General features: G+C 38.8%; 1 protein-coding gene across 1 annotated transcript in view; it reads right to left on the bottom strand.

The window, feature by feature from the left end:
* Positions 1 to 19,810, bottom strand: part of LOC122640178 (protein STICHEL-like 3) — a 54,710-nt gene that overhangs the window by 17,691 nt on the left and 17,209 nt on the right. Inside the window, exon 5 of the mRNA XM_043833333.1 lies at positions 1,255 to 1,318. Within this exon, the coding sequence (XP_043689268.1) occupies positions 1,255 to 1,318 (64 nt within the window). The remainder of the gene's footprint in view (positions 1 to 1,254; positions 1,319 to 19,810) is intronic.

Here is a 19,810-nt window from a genome sequence, read left to right as displayed (position 1 = left end):
ATTCTTAGGCAAACAAGCCCTATTTGGTGATGAATCTGCATCACAGGGCATTTAGGAAAGGTTCCTACATTGGGTGTGATGCAGTACAAGACCAGCTTCAATAGAGAATGGGCCAGCCCAACTAGCCCCAAGGCTTGGTTAAAATCAGGCCCACTATCAATTGTTTTAAACAGCCCCACGATAGGTCCTTAAGTTCTTTTATTTTCAGACTGTTTGGGCCCGTGTGTGTTAAGTCACTTAGGCCGATATCAGGTCCATCTATCAAGTTACAACTTAAGCTCTTATCCTAGCCATATAGCCATCGACCAGCAGCGCTATGGAAGATCTTTAAGCAGATTTGTGAGCCCCATATAGACATGTGGCGTGGGAAAGATCGAAGTTGCCAAGGTCTTAGAGTTTCTAATTATCTACTTGCTATTCCATTAGTTTTTATTTCCTTGTAATGCTACTAAGTTAATAGCTAGGCTAAGTAGGAGTTTCCATGTGTGTTCTATTTTCATTGTTTAGTTTCCCTTTTCTAAAACGTGCTTGGCAGCCAAGCCACTTCCCATGCCACTGGGAGTTCTTTTTTTGTAATATTTTATTCCTCATTATAAATAAAGTGGAGGGCTACAAGGCCCACAGTTAAGAGTATTGAAGAAAAAATTGTCTTCTTCAATGGAGAAGCAGCCCTTGTGGTGAAACAAGAGCAACCCTAGGTGGTGAAAGCCTTCCATAGGCCTTGGTGGTGAAGCCATGTCATATCCCCCTTTTCCCTCTTCCTTCTTCCATTTGCTCTCTTTTATTTATCCTTTCCTACTATTCTGTCAGTTCCTTTCCAGCAAAGTAAATTGTGGATATTCTCTTGGGTTTCTCACTCTTATCTTGGGTTTTGTGAACTGTGTTATCACTTCTATATTGCTGTAACAATTTCTGCAGGTTTCCCATTCTGTCCAGTTACCCACCGTTTTAACTGTTCGGTTTCTTTTACTGTTCTGATGGTCCTCTTGTCAGAGTTAAAGAGAGTAAGATGAGAGAAGAGAAGAGGGGACCTATGCCACTGGGAGTTTCTTCATTCATCACTAATTCCTCATAACGTGAAACTCCACTTCTGGGGACATGTGGCCACCTATATTATTACCAATTACGCCTCATTCATAATAACATATAACTCTACATGCAACAGAGATTCAGTCAAGTTCTCATGATTCTATGGTTCAACACAAGTAAATATAATTCAGAAAGATAAATGTATGACTGACATGGAAGCATTACCTTCCCCCTAGTTACACTAGATGCTTTCCAGCAAAGCAAGGTTCTCGATTTAGGTTCCATTCTCCTGTAGATTAAGAAAACACGACCCAATTCAGAGATAATGAAAATATTTTTCCATTTCAGGGAAAAGTCGAAGTTTTGTATAATGTAAACTATAGAGAAAGTATACTTGAAAGTATGAACCTGCAATAAACACAAATTATCTATCTACTTAGCTCCATTCCTTCAACTTAAGGGTGTACTAAGTGCCCAAGGCTCCCGCCACTGCGGGGTCTGCGGAGGGTCATAATGTATGCAGCCTTACCCCTGCTTTCACAGAGAGGCTGTTTTTAGACTCGAACCCGTGACCACTTGGTCACAATGGAGCAACCTTACCGTTGCACCAAGGCCCACCCTCTCTCCATTCATTCAGCTTGACAGTAAAATATATATACCAGAGTTTTCAGAACCAAATGATACCTCCATAGCATCGTCTGGGACCAAAAAAAAAACTCTGTAAAACAACTCCCTTTGGAAAATTTACGAATTAAAGGTATCGCAGCTTGGAAGAAAACAAAGATAACCAAACTTTTTAAAGCATGCCCAATAATATTCTTCCCAACATAATGAGATCTTGCAGCACTCATGCCGACCAGTGAATAAAATAAATTGCTACGAGAACTGTTCAAGTAGAAGAGCATATATAAAGAAAACAGTTGTACAGAAGGAAATCACAACTCCATAGCAAGCCAAAATAGGACAAGCAAAGAAACAAACAAAAAACTAGTGAACCTAAGAAACAGAGAAGTGCTTCTGAAGGGACTTGAAAGGATGTTAGAACTGAATTAGCACGAGATGACAAAAAGGAGAGGTGTTTCTGGGGTGCTGCTGAATCGGCATATGTAAATAAAATTGAAGAAGAAATCTTATAGGATAGCTACGAGACCAGCATGTTTTGTGGAGAAAAATGCTGGGCATAGTGAGAATAGATGGATGAGTAACAAAACTATGAAATATAAAATTGGATATGAACATTCTTAAAATCTACCACAAGATGAACACATTAATCATTTCAACATTTCTCTTGTATGATAAAATTGAGAAAAATGTGTACTCTGATTAATAATTGAAAACAAGCTCTTTCCAGCAAGAGATATAAATCTAATGATGAGTAGAGTGGTGTGATAGATTCAAGCTCTTTCTATTTGTCATTTTTGGCCATGTCCATGCATGTCAGACCACCAACATGCCTGGAAAGACTTCAAGATGTTTCCGTCATTTTTCCTTTAAAAAGTAAATCAAGAAAAAATTTGTTTGACTCTTTGTGTGGGAGAAAGAGGGGGAGGAAGCAACAGATTCCCCTATGCGAGAAGCTATATACAGGGTTTCAACTTTCATGTATTAGCATGAAGAGAAGATTGATTATGGTTCCATCTATAGGATTTCCTATAGAATAAATATGGTTCCACCTATAGGATTTCCTACAGAAATACATAATTGCTATGTACACACTAGGATGAGTAACCATGTAGAGAATTTCAGGTTATAATATCAGACACTCCATACCATGTTGGATGCTGACACATGCTTATATCCTTGCTACATAGTAATAAATTAACTATTGGATTATATGGGCCAGAATACCGTGGGGGTATTGTGGACTTTTTCTATTTTTATTTCATGTACAGCCATGTCGGCTATGTTAGGGACAATTCTGTCCATGTATTTTCTATTCCTTATTATAAATATATGGCTTGGGGTCTATCTTAGACTATCCAAGCATTATTCTCTAATTCTAATTTCTCAACATGGCATCAGAGCAGGTTGTGAATTAGGGACCTTCCCTTCCCTCCATTCTCGATTTTTTCTTCCCTTCTTCTTCTTCTTCTTCTTCTGTCTTGATCTCCTTTGTTTTCATTCTCCCACTAGAGCAGCACTGATGAGGTGATCTACAGATCCAGTTGCTACCTTCAATTACCTCTTTCAATGCTGCAGTTATTTTATTGATAGGGACAAGTTACCTGCCTGCAATATTTGGAGCTTCAACTTTTTTTGGGATTGCTCCCATCTCTGCTACAAGGAACCAATCTTCCTCTTTGAAGACCAAGAACTGCAGCAGGCTCTCTTCTCTGATTCAGTTCCTATCTCCAGTTGCATTGAAGACCTCCTAAGATCGATTTTTCACAAAAACAGGGTTTTTTCTGACAATTATCGATCTAGGAGTTGCTGACTTCTATTGGTTCTGATTTTTTAAAGGGTGGTTGCCTACTTATAAAGGCACACTTGACTTCAATTTGAGCTTCAACAATTCAGTTTTTGGGCCCATTCTTCCCTACATCGAAGTCAGCAAAACAAGGTTTTTTTCAAAACCCTGATAATATCGATCTAGGGGTTTCACTTGTTTGCTACTGCTGATTTTTAGAGACGTATATTCTCCCATTGAAAAGGGATTCTCCTCCAATTTCCAGCCCTTAACTTGAAGGGATTCTTGGGTTTCTCATCACCACAGCCCTTTTCTGCGATTTGGGTTTCTCTGCTGCATTATGGGTGACTCTGAAGTCTCTACTGGCACTTCTGCTGCTGATGGGCTTGGTAGGAATGACAACCGTGATCTCCTCCCTAATCCTATCAAACTGGATGGAAGCAATTATTTGATCTGGTCTCGCTCGGCATACTTTGCTATTGCTGGTAGTGGGCTTACTGGTCATATTGATGGTACTACTACTATGCCGACTACCCTGGCCCTCTCTTGACCAGATGGATCTTCAACAATGGTATACTCATGTCCTATTTGATTGGCTCAATGCAATCAGACCTTGCCGGTGGTTTCCTTCTCCTTGACACAGCCCATCAAATCTGGTCTGCTTGCAAGGAAACATATGGACAGCTCGGTAATGATACATAGTTGTATGAACTCCGAAAAAATGCCAATAATACTTCTCAGGGGGAGTTACCGGTCTCCAAGTACTATGCTACCTTGTGCAGTCTCTGGCAGCAATTGGACCATTTCTCTGATTACCACCCCACTACAGCTGCTGATATCACTGCATATAAGAAGCATCCGGACAAAACCAGGATGTATGATTTTTTGGCTAGTTTGAACATGGAGTATGACCAGATTCGTGTTCAAGTGTTGGGTCATTCCCCTTTTCCCACACTTGAACAATCCTATGCTTTGGTCTCCTCTGAAGAGAACCATCGGGCTGCAATGCTCCATCCTCCTGTTACTGATAGATCAGCCCTCCAGACTGCTGCCCAGGCTACTCGTACACCTGTCGGACATGTTTCTCTTGGTGATTCTACTATAGGGACTGTTACTTGTGAACATTGTCACAAGCCTTACCACACCAAAGAGGAATGCTAGAAGCTTCACGGGAAACCTGCTAACTTTGAGGCCAAACGTCTTGAGGAAAAGTCCTCATACATAAACTCCAATCATCTATCATGATGATAGAAATGTTTTGATGATAACAAATAAACCGAATTGTACTAACTCTTGTTTAAGATGCATAGATAAGAGCATGGCACCAAGTGAGGGGGAACACTCAATTCAAGAGATTGAATCTCAAAGCAATGGAGAACAAGTTTTGAAGACAAAGATCAAGACAAGTTAGAGGAACTCACATTGAAGACATTCATGTAAAGAAGTGAAGTTCAAGAGTTGAAGAAGATTGAAGACTTAGAATTGTACTAAGTTGTAAAATCATAATTAAAGCCACAAATGATGTAATGCACACACACACAAGCATGCATTCATTTAGATAGACTTTAGGAGGTTAAAATTAACCCCTATCCATGTAACCAAACCCATTTGGAATCATCCAAGTAAGTCCAACAAAGGACTTAACATATTTCAGCAAAATTGGCTGATCCAGCATACCGGATCAGATGCAATCTCAGGAAAATGAATTCAGTAGGCTTCCGACGTGCGCCAGATTGGGATCTAGTATACCGGATCACTTTTTGCCTGGTTTACCCTGAACTGGCATACCGAATCTTGATCCAGCATACCGAATCCATTTTATGACAGTTGGGACTTGACTGTAGAGTCAAAGGCTATTTTAAGAAATTTGGGGAACAGGCATACCGGATTGGGAAACGGTATACCGGATTAGCTCTGTCTTATGAATCCGATCTTAAGACAGATTCCTAATTAGTTTGAGCTGCCTAGCCTATAAATAAGCACTTGTTTAAGCTCTAATTAACACTAATCACCATCATTAAGAGACTTCACTACAAGCTCTAATTGCAATAGCCTCAAGTGAGCATTCATAGATTTCAAGCATCTAATCATCACAAGCTCACACACTCAAGCTCCTCTACCTCATCTAAGCTTCAAGCTCCAAGGGTGGAAGGTAGCATACACTACTAAGGTTAAGGTAACTCCTTCTTTAGTACTCTTTATTTAAATGTTAGTTTGAGTCCTCTTGCTCGGAATCAAGAGTAGTTGCATGAGTCTTCTTGCTCGAAATCAAGAGTAGTTTGAGTCCTCTTGCTCGGAATCAAGAGTAGTTGTAAGAGTCCTCTTGCTCCTAATCAAGATTATTTATTTAGTGGAATTCTCTCTTTGAGAGGAGTGGATGTAGGCAAGTTTTGGCCGAACCACTATAAATCTTGGTGTTATCTTTGCAATTTATTTGTCTTATATTGGTAACATTTTTATTTCCTCGAAAGTTTATATTTTCCACTACGTTCACCTATTCACCCCCTCTAGGTGAATTCACATTTGGTATCAGAGCGGGAGCTCAAGACCTTGATAATTCTTAATCTTATTAAGAGTTAAAAGACCTCTGGATCCTCTGCCAATCGAAAGATTGAAGGATATAACATTACTAGCATGGTTCAAAATCTTGCGATATTTCGCCGAAATATTGCTTAATTTCGTATATCTCGAGCTTACCGAGATGCGACATCAGGTCGAAATGAAAAAATACCATATTTCGTCGATATCTCTCGATATCTCACGAGATATCGACGAAATATGGTATTTTGGCTTAAAGTGTCACGTGAAGGGGGGCTTTAATACAATATTTCGCAGATTTCGGTTCATATTTCGACCGAGAGCTGCATTTGCTAAGGAATTTCAATCTTTTGCCTATTCTTCCACTCTTCCAAGCTCTCATCCAACACTTTAGCCATTGTTCAAGCACATTGTTGTCGGATTTTCGCCGGTAAACTCATCAGAGGGTCATCTAAGCTCATCATCCAAGCATTTTTCCACTATTTAAGGTAAATTCTATTTCTCTAAAACTATTTTTTTGAAAAGACTATGTACAAATTTTGTTGGATGGTGATGATATTAATATATGTTAGACACCGGAGGCCGATCTATAGCCTCACGGTGTCGAAATTTTTTTCCATATGTATTTTTTTTTTTTATATTTCTGGTTTTAAAAATTCATTTTCCTACAATTAAAATAGGAAATAATTAGGGGTAATATGACTTAGATGGTAATGAATTAAATATATGTTAGACACCAATGGCCGATCTACGGCTTCGCAGTGTCAGATTTATTTTTCGGCTCTTAAAAAATATATAAAAAATAATAAAAATAAACAAAAATAAATAAGGAAAAATATGAGTTTTAAGTTTAAAAAATAATGAAAAAATATGAAAGTTATTTCTATATGTTTTGAAATGCATTACATGTATATTATGTTTACTAATTTTTGGTTTTGTTGTGTTAGGTCAATACTTATATTAACATTATATATAAAAAATTGGTTTTAATTATGTGAAAAATATAAGGGTTAGGGAAAAAATATTAAATAACTATACAAGTGTATTAGTAATCTAAAAGTGTCAATTGAAGTGCATCTACATTAAATTTTTTAATTATTTGTGTTACTTACATTGCAATAAACAAGTATCATTATGGCGGATCGTGATAGACAACGTGCGAAGGGCAAGCAAAAGGTGGGGGAAAGTAGTCAACAAAGGGGGCGGAGGGAACAAAGAGAATAGAGGAAACAAGAGAGACCTGCCAGCCAGCATAGGGGTGACATTGCATGGTTACATGGCACTCCCATTGATGGGGATAAGAGAAAATCTATACGTAACTATTGTCACATGCAATTTATGGGAGGTGGGTCCAGTAGACTTAAACAACATCTGACTAGAGGATCTACAGATGTTGTAGGTTGTCATATGGTCCCTACTGAAGTAGCCAGGGAGATTGGTGATAGTTTGAGGGGAAAGAAGAAGAGGAAGGCGACAAGCAAAGGATAAGAGAACAACTTGAGGATACGGTGAGGAGTTCGATGGGAGGAGGAAGACAATACAATGATGATGATGATGATGATGATGATGATGATGATGATGATGATGACATCAATACCGATGACATACAAACAAAGCAGAGGAGGCTAGGGATTTTAGGCGGACTGTTTCAAGGAGTAGAGTAAGTTTTCAAGATGATCGTGAAAGAGAAAGAGTAGGGGGTAGTGGAGGAGCGCGGAGTTCTGGAGATCCTTTGAATCCTTTTAGAAGATCATAAAGTGTGAGGGCAGCCCCAACACCTCTACCAGTACCAGTACCACCATCAACATCTGATCCTAAATTGCATAAGAAGAAAAAAAACAGTCAACCCAGAATCAAAGGAGCATGGAAGGGGATGAAGGGATTGGTTAAAGAATCAATAACTAAGTGGATGCTATACCATACCATCCCAGCAAACATTGCACAAGGCCCCCATTATGATACCATGATAGATACCATTGCAGAGACTGGCCCAGGATTCAAGGGCCCCACCCCATATGAGGTAATGAATGTTTATCTACCTCAACAAAAGAGTGAGATTGATGAGTACATTAGTGAGATGAGGAATATGTGGGAGACATATGGGGTGACTATAATGGCAGATGGATGGACTGGGCCTACAAGAAAGTCCATCATCAATTTCATGGTGTATTGTGATGGGAGGACAGTATTCCTCAAATCTGTGGATGCATCCAAAGAGATATAGGATCCAAAATATATTTACATATTGTTAAAGAAAGTAGTGGAAAAAGATGTGGGCATTGAGAATGTTGTCCAGATTGTAACGGACAATGGAAGTAACTTCAAGCTGGCCGGTGAGAAGATGATGAACAATAGTAAGTACCGGCTCTTCTGGACTCCTTGTGCAGCCCATTGCATTGACTTAATGCTAAAAGATATGACAGTTAAAGTTGGTGAAGACTGTGGTTGAAAGTGCAAGACAAGTCACCAACTTTGTATACAACCACTCCTATGCACTCAATCTATTGAGGAAAAAATGTGGGGGTAACTTGGTTAGGCCTGGCATCACAAGATTTGCCACCAACTACATTGCCCTCAAAAGCATTGAGACAAAGAAGGCCGGGCTGAGAAGTATGTTTGCTTCTGAGGAGTGGTTTGAATGGAAGGGTTCCAAGACTGCAAATGGGAGGGAAGCACAAGCAACGATGTCATCTGAGGACTTCTGGACCAAACTAAGCAAAGTGGTGAAAGTTTTGGAGCCACTAGTTAAAGTTCTACATGTTGCTGCCTCCGCTCTGAAGGGCTCAATCATGCTAGTCCTATATGCTGCAATAGACTTGATGAAAGATAGTGTCTATAGTGTGGCTCCTCGCAGTAGCAAACACTTCTTAGATATCATAAATGCTCGTTGGGAGAATCAACTTATGCATCCACTGCATACGGCTGGTGAGTAAATTTGTTTTATGTTTACTAATTCATAGTATTATTATTTACTAATTACCTATGCATTTGACAATACCTCTATTCTATATGTCATATTTCAGCATACTACTTGAACCCTAAGTATCAATATAACAATAGGCTTGAGTTGGAAACTCAACTTATTGATGCTGTGAAACAAGTAGTGAAGAAGTTGGAGCCAGATGGTGCACTACAAGTAATTTGCAACATGTTTAGGGATGCATTGGGAAGTTTTGGAACTGAGGCTGCGATACAAGGCAGAGCACGTGGTGATGCTGGTAATTCTTTTAAGTTTTAAATTACATATGTATTGAAATTTGAAAGTTGAATCAACATTTGACACATCTTTTTTGTTGTAAACTTGTAATGCAGCTGAATGGTGGGTGTTGTATGAGGAATCGGCTGAAAACTTAAGAAGAATAGCAATTAAAGTCCTTGCCCAAACATGTTCTGCATCCGGTTATGAGAGGAACCGAGTACCTTTGCACTCATCCACTCCAAGAGGCGCAATGATTGGGGTCTCAACGTTTATCTCGACATGGTGTATGTGCACTACAACTTGAGGCTGAAACTGCAACACATACGCATGGGACATGAGGGACAGAGGGGCACCATTGATCTAGCTGACATCTTTCAAGTTGACTCAGACGATGAGGACCCTATTGTGGATTGGGTGAGGGATAGAGGTGAGCCAGTGTTGGATGAGGAGGGAGGTAGGCCCAACCCCATGATAGCTTCCGAGATTGGTCGCGATATGGACGAGTATACGGCCGACGAGGGTCGATACATGCAAGGGAAGCCTCACCCATACCATTCCAGCCACCGGGCAATGTTGCCGATGATGAAGACTGATCTAAGTCCTCAAATGATGATGATGGTGATGCTGGTGGTGGTGATTGTGATGCTGATGGTGGTAATGCTGGTGGTGGTGATGCTGGTGAAGAATTTGACGGCATGCGAGAGCGTTATGTGGTAGGCCAGGAGGCCCAGGATACGACACCTGTAGAGCCACTCCGATTCACTGGAGAGACACAGTTTGATCATGCCACACAAGATACGGACCACGGAGCACGTGCCCCCGCACCCCCACCCTCAAGATGCCCCATACATACATACAACAGGAAGCGTAGGGGCCGACAAACACAGTTGTAACCTGATCACATGGACATTGATAACCTATCTAGCTCTGTTGGTGGTTTGAGTACGGGTGATAGGGAGGGAGGACCGACTGGACATTAGCGTGCCCCATCTTTTGACGCACATACCACTCCATTGGCATCGGATTATGGTGCATCACAACCTTACGGTGGATATGGATATGGATCATCATCACATGGGCAGTTTAGTGGGGTAGGGGACTATGACTACTAGTCCCAGTCCCAGGGACATACTAGATCATCTTTTGTAGATAACATCTTTGCATACCCTAGCGGACCTAGCTACCAACCTCACCAGCCATACATGTAGCTAATGCCATCGCCTCTTGCGCCGGCGCCAACATCATATCACAGTGGATCATCTTCTTCATTGACTAGATCGATTGGTAACCCTAGCTTATATCCTAGGATAGGTTACCTACAGTATGTTGATGATTCCATTTACGTGACACTTGTGGATGACTACACTCGTTTCTTCTCCGATTCTATACCGTGATCCACATATGTCCTTCAAACAGAGAGCAATGGACGTCAACTCCAACGAGGCATGAGTGGGATTGATCCAGGGAGGCACAACAACTACTATTAGCAGTTTAGCACTTGTAATTTGTAACTTAAGTTGTGATTTCATTGATCTATGAACTTGTGAGTTGTGACTTGCGAGTTGCGAGTCTTGTGACTTACTAACTTTGACACTTAGTGTATTGCCTTTAAGGCTTTAAGCGAGTTATTGAATATTATGGAGTTTATAAGAATCATGGTACTCATCAATGTGTATTGGCTTTAACTTGATATGTGATGAAGTTAAATACTATTATTAAATATTAACTGCCTAATCTGTGTGTATTTAACTATTTATACATTAGGGTCGGCGACCGTATGTCAATCAAGGGTGCAAGCCCAAAACATCAATTTGAATTCACATTTTTACAATTTTATGGTTTAAATGTGTTTATTAAGCTTAAATAAAGCTGTCCATGAAGTTTTAGGCCTAGATATGGCCAAATACCCCCCGAGATGAACCCCCGAAATATTGCAGAAAAAATGCAATATTTCGGTCATATTTCTCGATATTTCAGGTATCTCGGATATCTCGGTAGGCCCGAGATACCGAGATATCTCGAAATATTAAACCTTGATTACTAGACCACCTTTCTTTGAAGGAGAAGGATTTCCTTTTGGAAAAATCGCTTCAAAAACTTTGTGTGTGCTAATAATATTGATGCATGGGAAGTCATTGAAAATGGACCGAAGGTCATACATAAACCCAAAGAAGAATGGACCATCGCTGAAAAAACAAAAGTCCAGCTTAACTATATAGCAATTAGTTATATTCAATGTGTTTTGGGAGAGAAAGAATATAATAGAACTTGCATGTGTGACTCTGCTAAGGAGATGTTTGACAAACTTGTTGTAACCTATGAAGGTACCTCGGAAGTCAAACAATCCAAAATAGATATACTAGTAAATGAATATGAATTATTCAAAATGAAAAATGACGAAGATATCTATGCTATGTTTACTCGTTTTACTAACATTGTAAACAAGTTGAAAGGTTTAGGTAAGACCTATACAAATGGAGAAAATATGAGAAAGATCTTGAGATCTCTTTCCAAGGAATGGAGACCCGAAACAACAGCTATCAAGGAGTCAAAAGATATCGACAAGTTGAGCCTAAATGAGCTATTGGGATCACTCCAAACTCACGAAATGGAACTCAAGCAAGACACCAAGGAAAATGAACCAAAAGAGTCTAAGAAAAAGGTCGTGGCTTTCAAATCATGCTACGAAATTAGTGACGATGAAGAAGAACTCTCTGATGATGAGATTGCATATTTCTCAAAGAAGTTTTCAAGGTTCTTGAAGAACAAGGGCAAAACCTCATTCAACAAGAGGAGATTCTCTAAGGACCAAAAAGGTAAGAACACTTCTAAAGAAAATGTTGATTCCTCTTCAAAGACATTGTTTGCTTTGAGTGTAGAAAACCAGGACACTATAAGGGAGATTGTCCAAAAATAAAGAAATACAAAAAGGCATACAAAGCCAAACACTCATTTGACTCAAACGATGAAGAAGAGGAAGACGAAGAATCTCAAGAATAAGAGCAAACTAACTTGGCTCTCATGGCTATTGAAGATGAGGAAAACCAAAGTAAGGTAACCCCTACATCTTCATCTCATAAGGATAAAGATTACATAAAATTAGAAGCATTTGAGGATCTTTATCAAAGTAGCATAGAATTGGCAACCACCAAAAAGAATCTCTTAAGAGATCAATTCCCTTAAAGACCAAAACATGACTTTAATTTCTCAAGTTAATGACTTGGAGGAAGAAAAAAAAAAGTTGTGTAAAGCCTTAGAATCCTTTACAAATAGTAAGAAGAACTTTGACATTTTACTTGAATCTTCATCCAAAGTACCTTTCAACAAGGAAGGGTTAGGCTATGATGTGAACAAGAGTTCAAATCAAACCAGGAAGCCAAGTTCAAGTAAAATAACAAGTAAAGGAGTAAAGAAGAACAAATATTGTAATCATTGCAGAAAGAAGGGACATTCTCTTGAGGAATGCTATTCCAAGAAGAAAAGTTCTCAAGTTAAGAACCCCAATCCCAAAGGGAAGACTCAAAGTCCAAAAAACCCTCAAAGTATTGTATGCAATAATTGCAACAAAAAGGGACATTCAATTTGGGAATGCTATCATATGAATCAAACATTTTATTACCCTAGAAGACCTTATAATGGTCCAAATAGGAGAAATCCTCCAAAGATGCAAAGGCCATTTAGAACTCCACCAAAGATGCAAAAATCATCTAAGAACCAAGGATCATATAGAGTACTCCAAAACCAAAGACCTTGGAACTCTCAATCATACAACAATTGGTATGGTAACCAAAAGGTAAATGGAAACCAAATGGCTTGGAGACCAAGAGAAATATATGATATTAACAATGACGGACCCGACACCCAATGGGGACCAAAATTTTATTAAGCATTGTTTTGTAAGTGCACAAGAGCAATATGGAATGATACATTGACAGTGGATGCTCCAAGCACATGACCTCCAACCCAAAGCTTTTCTCCGAGCTCAAGAAGCAAAAAGGAGGATGGGTATCCTTTAGAGACAACAGCAAAGGAAGAATCATTGGAAATGGCTCAATTAAATTTGGAGGTACAGTACTCTCTAATGTTAGCTTGGTTGACAACTTAAAGTATAATCTACTTAGTGTAAGTCAATTATGCAACATAGGCTATCTTGTGACCTTCAATGCTTCTAAATGCTTAGTTAAAGATAATGATAATAATATAATTCTTGAAGGTAGTAAGAAGAACAACGTATATACTTGGATATTTAATTTAGAGTCTCATGATGCTTGCCTTATATCTGAGTTTGTTGATTTTATCTTATGGCATAGAAAATTGGGGCACATTAATTCTAAATTAATTAAATCTCTTTCTTCAAAGAATTTGGTGCGAAATCTTCCTAAGTTGAAATTTGACAAGCAACACATATGTAGTGCATGTCAAAGAAGTAAGCTAACAAAGGTTTCTCACAAGGCCTCCAACCTTGTTGTCACCTCTAGACCTTTGGAACTACTCCACCTTGACAAATTTGGACCTATCTAAACCATAAGCCTAGGAGGAAAGAAATACACCTTTGTTATAGTAGATGACTACTCTAGATTCACTTGGACCCTCTTTCTCAAACATAAAAATGATGCATTTAAAGAATTTGTATCTCTTTGTAAGAGAATACAAAATCAGAAGGGTTACTTGATCACCTCTATCAAAAGTGACCATGTTGATGAATTTGGAGACTTCTGTAGAAAACAAGGTATAACTCATAACTTTTCGGCTCCTAGAACACCACAATCAAATGGTGTGGTTGAAAGAAAAAATAGAACAATCCAAGAAACCGTAAGGACAATGCTCAATGAGTACTTTTTGCCAAAGTATCTTTAGGCCGAAGCCGTTCACACGACATGCTATGTCTTGAACCGAGTTTTAATTAGACCTATTCTTTTGAAAACTCCCTATGAACTCTTTTAAAATAAACTTCCTAAAGTTGATTACTTTAAAAATTTTTGTTATGCTTGGTTTATCTTAAACACAGAAGATAATTGGGGTATATTTGAAGAAAAGGCCGATGATGATATATTCCTCGGCTACTCCACAAATAATAGAGCTTATAGAGTATTCAATAAGAGAACTCTAATTGTAGAAGAGTCTATGAATGTTAAATTTGATGAATCTATGGCCAAAGAAAAATATAAAGACTTAGAAGAAGAAGATGAAGACGAAGTTTTTTTTTTTTGGTAGAAAAGAGAACTTTTATTGAAAATATAAAAAGAGGCAAACAAGCCTATGACAGAATACTGGCAATGAAAGCTACAGCTTAAAAAAAGGGGAACTCAGTCCTAAACCATATTGGCGAAGGCTTCAAGCCACTCGCAGACCCGAAAAAATAAAACAAGGCTACGAGTGATCTGCGAGGCACACCGAGGGGGTCCTTGTCCTATTTTATCGTCGGGGGACCCCAGCAAATACACCAGGCCGATCAAAATCCACACGAGCCAAAAGCTTCTCCTCCTATTTGATGAAGACGAAGTACTTGAAATTAGGAAAAGAATTGAAAATGTCTCTTTAGAAGAACCTAATGATCATGTATATCAACTTCCAAAGGAAATAAGAACTGTCAAAGATCACCCTCTTGACCTTGTTATTGGAAATTTAGAAAAAGGCATACAAATTAGAAGTAAAATTCAAAATGTTTGTTCAAATATAGCCTTTATCTCTACCATTGAACCTAAAAATATAAAAGAAGCCCTATTGAATAGTAATTAGATAATTGCTATGCAAGAAAAGCTCAATCAATTTGAAAGAAATCAAGTTTGGGAACTAGTGCCAAAACCCATTAACACCAAAATAATTGGAACTAGATGGGTGTTTAGAAACAAACTTGATGAAGATGGAAATATAACTAGAAACAAGGCTAGATTGGTTGCTCAAGGCTATAACCAATAAGAAGGTATTGATTTTGATTAAACATATGCACTTGTAGCTAGACTTAAATCCATTAGAATGTTACTTGCATTTGCATGTCATAAGAATTTTAAAATGCATCAAATGGATGTGAAAAGTGCATTTTTGAATGGTTTCATTAATGAAGAAGTACATGTTATTCAACCCCCCGGGTTTGAAGATTCTAAGTACCAAAACTATGTCTACAAACTCAAGAAGGCTTTGTATGGTTTGAAACAAGCCCCAAGAGCTTGGTATGAAAGGTTGAGTAAGTTTCTTATTGATAATGGTTTTTCAATGGGTAAGATTGATACAACCTTATTTGTTAGGCATAAGAAAAATGATTTGATTATTGTTCAAATTTATGTAGATATTATTTTTTGTTCAACTAATGAATTACTTTATCACGAATTTAGTAAATCAATTAATAGTGAGTTTATGGGAGAACTAAACTTCTTTCTAGGACTCCAAATTAAACAAACTCCTAATGGGATCTTCATTAGTCAAACTAAATATCTTATGGAGCTTTTGAAGAAGTTTGACATCAATGGACAAAAACCCTCTAGTACTCCTATGAGTATATCAATTAAATTGTCCATAGATGAAGATGGTACTCAAATTGACTCTACAAAATATAGAGGAATGATAGGTAGTCTACTGTACTTAACGGCTAGTAGACCGGACATAATGTTTAGCGTCTGTGCTTGTGTTAGGTTTCAAGCCAAACCTATGCAATCCCACTTAAGTGCTGTCAAAAGAATATTTAAGTACTTGAAAGGGACCCCAAGCATTGGCCTTTGGTACCCAATGAACAATGACTTTGACCTTATAAGCTTCTCCAACGCTGATTTTGCCAGATGTCATGTTGATCGGAAGAGTACAAGTGGAACTTGTCACTTCCTTGGATCGTGTTTGGTTTCGTGGTTTAGCAAGAAACAAAATTCTGTGGCTTTGTCTACCACCGAGGCCAAATACATCGCAACTGGACGGTGTTGTGCACAAGTGTTATGGATGAGGCAAATTCTCCAAGACTTTGAAATAAAGTTTGACACTTCCTCCATCCGATGCGATAACACGAGTGTTATTAATCTCATTAAGAATCCGCTTTTACACTCTAGAGCAAAACACATTGATATCCGCCATCACTTCTTACGTGATACAGCTCAAAGAGGTGAAATCAAACTTGACTTTATAGAGACCGAGAAGCAACTCGCAGATATTTTTAAAACCCCTGAGTAAGGAGAGATTTTGTATGCTAAGAAAGAACTAGGGATATGTAATCCCTTTGAATGATTAATTGTATCTTTATTATTTTCTTTTATATCCCCGCTTTTTATAATGCCAAAGGAGGAGAGAAATGGGGAGAAAAAGTTGTTATGAGATAAAAATGGATATAGTTTTCTCTTTGAACTTATTATGTAATTAATGTTATACATTTCTTGAAGATTGCATTATTTTCGATTAATATTTGTCATCATAAAAACGGGGGAGATTGTTGAGGAACAGTCCTCATACATAAACTCCAACCATCTATCATGATGATATAAATGTTTTGATGATAACAAATAAACCGAATTGTACTAAATCTTGTTTAAGATGCATAGATAAGAGCAAGAGCATGACACCAAGTGAGGGGGAGAACTCAATTCAAGAGATTGAATCTCAAAGCAATGGAGAACAAGTTTTGAGGACAAAGATCAAGACAAGTTAGAGGAACTCACATTGAAGACATTCATGTAAAGAAGTGAAGTTCAAGACTTGAAGAAGATTGAAGACTTAGAATTGTACTAAGTTGTAAAATCATAATTAAAGTCACAAATGATGTAATGCACACAAACAAGCATGCATTCATTTAGATAGACTTTAGGAGGTTAAAATTAACCCCTATCCATATGACCAAACCCATTTGGAATCATCCAAGTAAGTCCAACAAAGGACTTAACATATTTCAGCAAAATTGGCTGATCCGGCATTGGATCAGATGCAATCTCAGGAAAATGAATTTAGTAGGCTTCCGGCGTGCGCCAGATTGGGATCTGGTATACCGGATCACTTTTTGCCTGGTTTACCCTGAACTGGCATACCGAATCTTGATCCAGCATACCGAATCCATTTTATAACCGCTGGGATTTGACCGTAGAGTCAAAGGTTATTTTAAGAAATTTGGTGAACCGGCATGCCGGATTAGCTCTGTCTTATGAATCCGATCTTAAGACAGATTCCTAATTAATTTGAGCTGCCTAGCCTATAAATAGGCACTTGTTTAAGCTCTAATTAATACTAATCACCATTATTAAGAGACTTCACTACAAGCTCTAATTGCAATAGCCTCAAGTGAACATTCATAGATTTCAAGCATTTAATCATCACAAGCTTACACACTCAAGCTCCTCTACCTCATCTAAGCTTCAAGCTCCAAGGGTGGAAGGTAGCATACACTACTAAGGTTGAGGTAACTCCTTCTTTAGTACTCTTTATTTAAATGTTAGTTTGAGACCTCTTGCTCGGAATCAAGAGTAGTTGCATGAGTCCTCTTGCTTGCAATCAAGAGTAGTTTGAGTCCTCTTGCTTGGAATCAAGAGTAGTTATAAGAGTCCTCTTGCTCCTAATCAAGATTATTTATTTAGTGGGATGTAGGCAAGTTTTGGCCGAACCACTATAAATCTTAGTGTTATCTATGCAACTTATTTGTCTTATATTGATAACATTTTTATTTCTGCGAAAATTCATATTTTTCACTGCGTTAACTTATTCACCCCCCCCCCTCTAGGTGAATTCAGAAAACGGGCTACCAAGAAGAAGGCAAAAAATAAGACAAACTACTCTGAATCTGTTTCTACAGCCCCGGCTACTGACATTGGTCTATCCCATGATGATCTACAGGCATTCCTACGTGTGCTAAGGTCTTCCGCTACTGCTGCCTCTACTACATCAGCTACTGCCAACTCTTCTGTTCCTTCAGGTTCACACTTTGCCCAGTCAGGTATTCCATTTGGTGGTCATTGTGCTTTTGTATTTTCCCATCCTTGGATCATAGAATCTGGGGCTACAGATCACATGACCGGTTCCTCTAGCCTATACCATCGATATTCTCCCACTTCTGGGAAAGAAAAGGTCAAAGTAGTTGATGGTTCCCTTTCCTCCATATCTGGAAAAGGAATCATCAACTATACTTCCTCCCTTCCTTTTTTCTTCTGTTTTGCACATTCCTAATTTTACTACTAACCTTTTTTAAGTTCTTTCCATTTGTAGTATTACTCGTGATCTTAACTGCAAAGTGACATTTTTCCTTCCCATCGTGTTTTTCAGGATCTGGCCTCTGGGAAGACGACTGGATTGGGCAAAGTGCACAGTGGACTGTACCTGCTTAATGATGGTCGTCTCTCTCCACCACCATTACCTTCTCCGCTACACCAGAACTCCTTGGTCTCTTCTAAACTTTACCAATGGCACTCTAGATTAGGTCCCCCTCCATTAGGCATTTTAGCACATTTATTTCCTACTTTGGTTACCAAATGTAATAAGGATGATTTTTTTTGTGAGGTTTGTGTTCTGGCCAAACAGACACGTTCCACTTATTCTCTATCAAATAAAAGGAGTTCTTCTTGTTTTCATTTGGTGCATTCTGATGTTTGGGGGGCTAGTCGTAAAACTTCTCTTTCTGGCCATCGCTGGTTTGTCTCCTTTATTAACTGTCATTCTAGAAACACATGGGTATATCTTATGCACACAAAAAATCAGGTTTTTACATGTTTTCAGCATTTTCATAAAATGATTCAAACTCAGTTCCAGGCTACTCTCAAAATTTTGAGAAGTGACAATGGGACTGAGTGTAAGGAATCTCAATTTCAAAAATATTTTGCTGATCATGGGATTATACACCAGACTAGTTGTGTCGATACCCCAGCCCAAAATGGTGTGGCCGAAAGAAAGAACCGCCACTTGTTGGAAGTGGCATGAGCATTGATGTTTGCTCGGCATGTCCCATCCCAATATTGGGGTGATGCTGTCCTAACTGCAACTTATCTCATTAATCGGTTACCTTCTCGAGTTCTTGATTCCCGAAGCCTAGCTAAAGTTTTACTTGGGAATTCCTCCTTTGTAGTTACTCCCAAAGTGTTTGGTTGTGTCTGTTATGCTAGGGATACCAAATCTCCTAGCAAATTTGAACCACGTGGGTTACGGTGCATATTTTTGGGTTATTTTCCTACCCAGAAAGTAAGTGTTAACATCCTCCTTCCCGTCGTACTATGGTCAGTATGGATGTCATTTTTCATGAAAACCTTTCCTATTATTCTTCCCCAACTCTTCAGGGGGAGAGTTCTGGTGAAGATGTGGTTCCTTCACTTGAGGTTCCCCTTCTTCTATCTCCTATGGTTGCTGAACCGCCTCCTCTAATTGATGACCAGCCTCCCATGGCTGCTGCCCAGCCTCCTATGGCTGCTACCTAGCCTGCTATGGATGTTGTCCAGCCTCCTTTGACTGCTGCCCCTTCATCCGAAGAGATTCCTTTACAGGGGGAGATCATGGAAACAAGTGGTGGTGATGTTCCTATTCAGGGGGAGCTGACTCCAGTACAGAGAACCATTAGTAAATTTCAGAAGGCCATTAACGACTCCAACATTCTCACTTATAAAAAGAGAAGTTCCAGCAAAGGGCAGCTTCAATCCACAGTAGAACCAATACCTATCCAATTGCCGACTCAGGACCCAAATCCTTCT

The sequence above is a fragment of the Telopea speciosissima genome, chromosome 9 (genome assembly GCF_018873765.1).
Source record: "Telopea speciosissima isolate NSW1024214 ecotype Mountain lineage chromosome 9, Tspe_v1, whole genome shotgun sequence".
NCBI lineage: Eukaryota > Viridiplantae > Streptophyta > Magnoliopsida > Proteales > Proteaceae > Telopea > Telopea speciosissima.
The sequence above is the reverse complement of the archived record's forward strand: the minus strand, read 5'-3'. Positions and strand labels throughout refer to the sequence as shown.